Source organism: Leucoraja erinacea, unplaced genomic scaffold (genome assembly GCF_028641065.1).
Source record: "Leucoraja erinacea ecotype New England unplaced genomic scaffold, Leri_hhj_1 Leri_240S, whole genome shotgun sequence".
Taxonomy (NCBI): domain Eukaryota; kingdom Metazoa; phylum Chordata; class Chondrichthyes; order Rajiformes; family Rajidae; genus Leucoraja; species Leucoraja erinaceus.
The window spans coordinates 148,019-155,622 of record NW_026576141.1 but is presented as its reverse complement, the minus strand read 5'-3'; the positions used below and the strand labels follow the sequence as shown (position 1 = coordinate 155,622).

The window sequence follows — 7,604 nt, the reverse complement described above, 5'->3', positions numbered from 1 at the left end:
TTCAAGTAACCCTTGCTTTCCCACTCTCTCCATCTCCTCCCCTTCCACCAGTCTTACTGTCTCCGACTACATTTTATCTGTTTGCTTTGTTGTTCCCTACTCCCAATGATCCATTCTACATGGTCCTTGATCTCCATTCCCTTTGTCCTGTTTCACGTCTTACGCATCCTTATCTATGTACCTCCCTCTCCCGTCATCAGTCTGAAGAAGGGTCTCAACCCCGAAACGTCACCCGTTCCTTCGCTCCAGAGATGCTGCCTGTCCCGCTGAGTTACTCCAGCATTTTGTGCCTATCTTTAGTTTAAAGTAATCTTTATTAACCCTAGAGTGTACACATGCATAACAGTCACTGGCTTCTAATAAAATCATGTTAGATTATCACTGAGTCACAAGAATGGAGTCAGATACTATCCCTGTGAGATTATAGATTTGTTTATTATTGTCACGTGTATCGAGGTACAATTAAAATTATTTTTGTTGCCTGATATCCAATCAGCGGAAAGACTATACATGATTACAATCTAGCTGTCCACACAGTACAGATACAGGATAAAGGGAATAACGTTTAGTGCAAGATAAAGTCCCGTAATGTCCAATTAAAGATAGTCTGAGGGTCTCCAGTGAGTTAGATTGGAGGTCAAGACTGCTCTCTAGTTGGTGTGAGAGGACGGTTCAGTTGCCTGACAACAGCCGGTAAGTAATTGTCCCTGAATCTTCCAGCGATCACCCCATACACTAACACTGTCCTACACACACTAGGGACAATTTACACTTATGCCAAGCCAATTAACCTACTAACCTGTACGTCTTTTGAGGATTGAACCGGGGTTTCTGGTGCTGTGAGGCAACAACTCTACCAACTGTGCCACCATGCCGCTGGAGTTTGGAAAGATGAGCGGGGACCTTATTGAAACTTACCAAGTAGTGAAAGGCCTGGATAGAGTGGACGTGGAGAGGATGTTTCTACTAGTGGGAGAGTCGAGGACCAGAGGTCACACTCAGAAGTAAAGGATGTTCCTTTAGAAAGAAGAAGACTAGGGGTTGTGTTGACTGGGCTTGTATTCACTGAACTATAGAAGGATGAGAGGTAATCTCATAGAAAAATATAAAATTTGTAGAGGATTTGGACAGGGTAGATGCAGGAAAAATTTTCCCGATGTTGGGGGAGTCCGGAACCAGGGGTCACAGTTTAAGAATAAGGGGTAAGACATTTAGGACAGAGAGAAACTTTTTCACCCAGAGAGTTGTGAATCTGTGGAATTCTCTGCCACAGAAGGCAGTGGAGGCCAATTCACTGGATGTTTTCAAGAGAGTTGGATTTAGCTCTTTGGGCTAAAGGAATCAGGGGATATGGGGAGAAAGCAGGAACGGGGTACTGATTCTGGATGATCATCCATGATCATATTAAATGGCGGTGCTGTCTAGAAGGGCCAAATGTCCTACTCCTGCACCTATTTTCTATGTTTCTATGATATAGATCATGTACAGGGAGAGGAGATCAGTTTAACCTGACGTCATGTCCGGCACGGACATTGTGGGCCGAATATCCTGGTCCTGTGCTGTACTATTCTACGCTCCCTCAAGCACCATTGGTTCATGACTAAACACTAACACCTTTCTACACGCTGGCCGGAGTCACCTTGCTGAGGTGCAAGGGTTGTCTACCCCTGCTTTCTCTGTAGACGATTGAGATACGTGCCCTCTGGGAGAACCATCTTGATGCACATTTCCTTGGTTTCTCTGGTCAAGTTGTCTTTCAGGAGATATCCAGTGATCTTGGCCCAGCCATAGTCGGGTGATTTGATGTAACTGGAGCTCTTGCTTTTGGCCACAGGTGTGCTGCTTTGCAGACAGATATCTTGGATTTTCTGGCGAAGATGGCGGATATGCTTGACATCTCTCTCCATCCTGTCCACCCCGTACCGTTCCACCTGTTGCCAGAAGGACGTGTTGAAGTGGCGGTAGAGATGCCAGTCCAGGGCATTCCAGCGCTGGAGGGTGGAGAGAAGATCAGGGGGGAGTGAGCTTCTGGTCGAGGGGTCACGGGCGTTGAGCTGGAAGGACACCATGTCCTCCATGTCCCAACAGAGAGCCTCCCGCAACAAGACCAGCGACTGGTCAAAGTACTCGGCCAGCAAGACCAGATGGAAGGTAGAGTCGAACTCCTTGAGGGTTTGGTCAACGTGAGGTCCTTCAGCCCCTGCCTCCGCGTCCCCACCAAGATCGAACCACAACACGTTATGGGCGAGGTGGTTGTTGCTCCCTTGCAGTTTGAACTCCTTGTCCAGCTTCCTCACAAACTCAGTCAGGGTCTTCACGGCACGAAAGGCCGGTACATCATTGTGACAGTAGATAAACGCCGACTCTGCCACGCTGTCTGGGTTCCGCAGGATGGTGAAGATGAAAGAGTCGTTGCCCGTCACCTTCTTCACCTGCGGATGGGGAGAGAAAGACCAACATCAGATCCCACTCTCACTCCCGTCCACTGGTATATACACACGAGGATATCTGTACACTAACGTGTATATATACTACAATATCACTGTGTACTAACATGTATATATACTACAATATCACTGTGTACTAACATGTATATATACTACAATATCACTGTACCAACATGTATATATACTACAATATCACTGTGTACTAACATGTATATATACTACAATATCACTGTGTACTAACGTGTATATATACTACAATATTACTGTGCACCAACATGTATATATACTACAATATTACTGTGCACCAACATGTATATATACTACAATATTACTGTGCACCAACATGTATATATACCAACATGTATATATACTACAATATCACTGTGTACTAACGTGTATATATACTACAATATCACTGTGTACTAACGTGTATATATACTACAATATCACTGTCCGAGAGTCACAGAGTGATGCAGTGTGGAAACAGGCCCTTCGGCCCAACTTGTCCACACCAGCCAACAAAGTCCCAGCTTCACTAGTCCCCCTTGCCTGCGCTTGGTCCATATCCCTCCAAACCTGTCCTATCCATGTACAGGTACCTGTCTAACTGTTTCTTAAGCATTGGGATAGTCCCAGCCTCAACGACCTCCTCTGGCAACTCGTTCCATACACCCACCCCTCTTTGTGAGAAAAGGTTACCTCTCAGATTCCTATTAAATCTTTTGCCCTTCTCCTTGAACCTATTTTCTCTGGTCCTCGATTCCCCTATTCGGGGCAAGAGACTCTTTGCATCTACCCTATGTATTCCTCTCAAGACCTCTATAAGATCACCCCTTATCCCCCTGCACTCCCAGCCCGCTCAACTTCTCCCTATAGCTCACACCCTCTAGTCCTGGCAACATCCTCTCAAATCTTCTCTGAATCCTTTCAAGCTTGACAATATCTTTCCTATAACATGGTGCCCTGAACTGAACACAATACTCTAAATGCGGTCTCACCAATGTCTTATACAACTGCAACATGACCTCTCAACGTCTATACTCAATATACTCCGACTAATGATATGAGGATGCAGAGTGACTTGGACAGATTGGGTAAGTGGGCAGACAGAAACATAGAAAATAGGTGCAGGAGTAGGCCATTCGGCCCTTCGAGCCTGCACCGTCATGGCTGATCATCCAACTCAGTATCCTGTACCTGCCTTCTCTCCATCCCTTTAGCCACAAACGCCACATCTAACCCCCTCTTAAATATAGCCAATGAATTGTGGCCTCAACTACCTTCTGTGGCAGAGAATTACACAGATTCACCACTCTCTGTGTGTAAAAAATGATTTCCTCATCTCGGTCCTAAAAGTCTTCCCTCTTATCCTTAAACTGTGACCCCTAGTTCTGGACTTCCCCAACATTGGGAATAATCTTCCGGCATCTAGCTTGTCCAACCACTTAAGAATTTTGTAAGTTTCTATAAGATCCCCCCTCAGTCTTCTGAATTCCAACGTGTACAAGCCGAGTCTATCCAGTCTTTCCTCATATGAAAGTCCTGCCATCCCAGGAATCAGTCTAGTGAACCTTCTCTGTACTCCCTCTATGGCAAGAATGTCTTTCCTCAGATTAGGAGACCAAAACTGTACGCAATACTCCAGGTGTGGTCTCACCAAGACCCTGTACAACTGCAGTAGAACCTCCATGCTCTTATACTCAATGCATGGCAGATACAGTTTAATATGGATATATGAGAGGTTATCCACTTTGGTGGCAGGAACAGGAAGGCAGATTACTATCTGAATGGTGTCAAGTTAGGAAGAGTGGAAGTACAACGAGATCTGGGTGTCCTTGTACATCAGTCAATGATAGTAAGCATGCAGGTCCGGTAGGCAGTGAAGAAAGCTAATGGCATGTTCACCTTCATAACAAGAGTTGAGTATAGGAGGAAAGGGGTCCATCTGCAGTTGTACAGAGCCCTGGTGAAACCACATCTGTAGTATTGTGTGCAGTTTTGGAGTGACTGGACTTGCATACACTGGAATTTAGAAGAATGAGAAGGATCCTTATTGAAGCATATAAGAATATTAAGGGTTTAAGAGGGAACTGCAGATGCTGGAGAATCGAAGGTTACACAAAAAAGCTGGAGAAACTCAGCGGGTGCAGCAGCATCTATGGAGCGAAGGAAATAGGCAACGTGTCGGGCCGAAACCCTTCTTCAGACTGATCGGGAGCGGGGGTGGGCGGGGACAAGAAAGGGAAAAGGAGGAGGAGCCCGAAGGCTGGGGGATGGGAGGAGACAGCAGGGGGACTGAGGAAGGGGAGGAGACAGCAAGGACTAACAAAATTGGGAGAATTTGATGTTCATGCCCCCGGGATGCAGACTCCCCAAACGGAATATGAGGTGCTGTTCCTCCAATTTCCGGTGCTGCTCGCTGTGGCCATGGAGGAGACCCAGGACAGAGAGGTCGGAGACGGAGTGGGAGGGGGAGTTGAAGTGCTGAGCCACCGGGAGGTCAGCTTGGTTATTGCGGACCGAGCGGAGGTGTTCGGCGAAACGATCGCCCAACCTCCGCTTGGTCTCACCGATATAGATCTGCTGACATCTAGAGCAGCGGACGCAATAGATGAGGTTGGAAGAGATGCAGGTAAACCTCTGTCGCACGTGGAACGATTGCTTGGGTCCTTGAACGGAGTCGAGGGGGGAGGTAAAGGGACAAGTGTTGCATCTCTTGCGGTTGCAAGGAAAAGTGCCCGGGAGGGGGTGGTACGAGAGGGAAGGGAAGAATTGACAAGGGAGTTATGGAGGGAGCGGTCTTTGCAGAAGGCACTTATGGGGGTAGATGGGAAGATGTGGCAAGTGGTGGGGTCACGTTGGAGGTGGCGAAACATTAAATTATTAAATTAGAATATTAAGGGATTGGACATGCTAGAGGCAGGAAACTTGTTCCCGATTTTGGGGGAGTCTAGAACCAGGGGCCACAGTTTAAGAATAAGGGGTAAGCCATTTAGAACGGAGAAGAGGAATACGTTTTCACTCAGAGTTGTGAATATGTGGAAGGTCACAGCCAACAGCACAGTTTCACACAAGTCTGATCGGAGGAACAGCATCTCATATTTCACCTGATAGACACAAAAGCTGGAGTAACTCAGCGACTCAGGCAGCATCTGTGGAGAACATGGATAGGTGATGTTTCACAGAGTGCTGGAGTAACTCAGCGGGTCAGGCAGCATCTGTGGAGAACATGGATAGGTGACGTTTCGGGTCTATGACAATAAACTAAAGTCATTGGACATGTTGGTTAGCAAAGATTAGTTGGGTCGAAGGGCCTGTGTGTGTGCTGCATGGCGCAATGACTATCAAGGCAGAGGAGAGAGGGTGACAGAGAGAGGTTGTAGTCCAGGGTTAGACTTACCCATTCACTGCAGAGAGGTAGACCAACCTAGCAATGAAGGTCAGACAGCTGGCCACCACCAGCATCAGGAACATCTTCCCAGTTCGTCCTTTCCAACGACTGAACATTTTCGCTTACCTGAACAACAGGGAAACACTGTTAGGATTCACCCACACCGACCTCACAGTTAGAATACGGACACAGGCCCTTCGGCCCGCCCTGTCCATGTTCACCCCACTTAAACCTTCAGTCTGAAGAAGGGTCTCGACTCAAAACATCACCCAGGTCTAGAGATTTACAAGAATGATTCCAGGAATGAGTGGCTTAACATTTGATGAGCGTTTGACAGCACTGGGCCTGTACTCGCTGGAGTTTAGAAGGATGAGAGGGTACCTCATTGAAACGTACAGACTAATGAAAGGCATCGATAGAGTGGATGTGGACAGGATGTTTCCACTGGTGGGAGAGTCTAGGACCAGAGGTCAAAGTTTCAGAATTAAAGGGCGGGATTAGGGTCTTTAAATAATAATCTGTGCACCTCTTTGTAATGTGGCATCTGTCTTGCCTCATCCTCCTGCATTCCAAGGAGCAGAGTCCCAGCCAGGTCAACGTCAGGCCCTCGAGTCCTACAACATCCACGTGAACATTCCCTGCCCCCTCCGCACCCTGTTGCATTGCTGTGTGTTGTGATTTAAAGACATAGTGTGGAAACAAGCCCTTCGGCCCACCGGCTCTATGCCGACTGTTGATCACTGGTTCCATGTTATCCCATTTCCTCATCCACTCCCTGCACACGAGGGGGACAATTAACTTTCAAACCCACACGTCTTTGTGATGTGGGAGGAAACCAGAGGGCAATACGGTGGCGCAGCATGTAGAGCTGCTGCCTCACAGCGCCAGAGACCCGGGTTCATTCCTGGTTCTCTCTCTATCTCTCCCTCTCTCTTTCTCTCTCTTTCCCTCTCTCTCTCCCTCTCCCTATTTCCCTCTCTTCTGTCCCCACCCTCACTCCAACAGACTTGAGTGGCAGCACCTTATTCTGTGTTGAGTGGAACTTTTGGCCTTGTCTATTGAACACAAGGAGAGAATACTCAATCGATACGACCAACCAGCAGGGTACAATACAGTGCCTGATGTAGATTCACAAACAACCACATCTAGTCGCTTGCTGCTTCAGGAGTTTGTGAAACATGAGTCACAGTCACACTGCATGGAAACATGTCCTTCGGCCCACCAGGCCCGTGCCAACCAGCGATCCCCGCACACTAACACTATCCTACACACACTAGGGATAATTTTTACATTTACCGAGCCAGTTTACCGACATACCTGTAGGTCTCTGGACTGCTGAGTCAGTTAATCTGTTCCCTTGATCAGGTGAGACGAAAGCTTGAAGCTCGGAGCTGGAGAACAAGGTGTGTGAATGAGCAGTGACTGCGTGTGTGAGCTTCTAGGATGTGGGTGCTGTCGGCTGTAGCAGGGTGAAGGTGGGAGGTTACAGAGCTATCCACCTGTATCATCATCTGTTGGCTTCTTTTCAAATGCCTGACGGACAAAGGAGTAAGGACAAACGAGGCTTTCATGACGGGGAAGGTGTCGAGATTTGTGGTGGGGGGGTCACATCTGGTGGGCAGGGGGTAACAACTAGCCCCCCAAGCAGTGGTGGGTGTATGCCAGAGGAGGGAGTTGTGTCAGGGACTATCACAATGTTCATCATTTTCTTTCTTTCCCTCTCCCTCTCCCTCTCTTCCTCCCCACTCCCTCTCTCCCTTCCCGCC

General features: G+C 47.8%; 1 protein-coding gene across 1 annotated transcript; it reads right to left on the bottom strand.

Annotated features, from left to right (window-relative positions):
* Positions 1-408: 408 nt before the first annotated feature.
* On the bottom strand, positions 409-7,366 carry LOC129716467 (galactose-3-O-sulfotransferase 2-like). The gene is made up of 3 exons (XM_055666334.1): positions 7,156-7,366; positions 5,848-5,964; positions 409-2,445 (listed from the first exon to the last, which is right to left on the bottom strand). The coding sequence occupies exons 2-3, from the start codon at positions 5,952-5,954 to the stop codon at positions 1,662-1,664; spliced, it is 891 nt and encodes a 296-aa protein (XP_055522309.1). The 5' UTR covers positions 5,955-5,964; positions 7,156-7,366; the 3' UTR covers positions 409-1,661.
* Between the last annotated feature and the right edge of the window lie 238 nt (positions 7,367-7,604).

Bases quoted from the DNA above. Each gene is read 5' to 3' on its own strand.
- LOC129716467 (XM_055666334.1), bottom strand. From the start codon at position 5,954: ATGTTCAGTCGTTGGAAAGGACGAACTGGGAAGATGTTCCTGATGCTG. The intron at 2,446-5,847 runs GTAAGTCTAACC...TTGGTCTTTCTC, and splicing joins TACCTCTCTGCAGTGAATGG to TCCCCATCCGCAGGTGAAGA.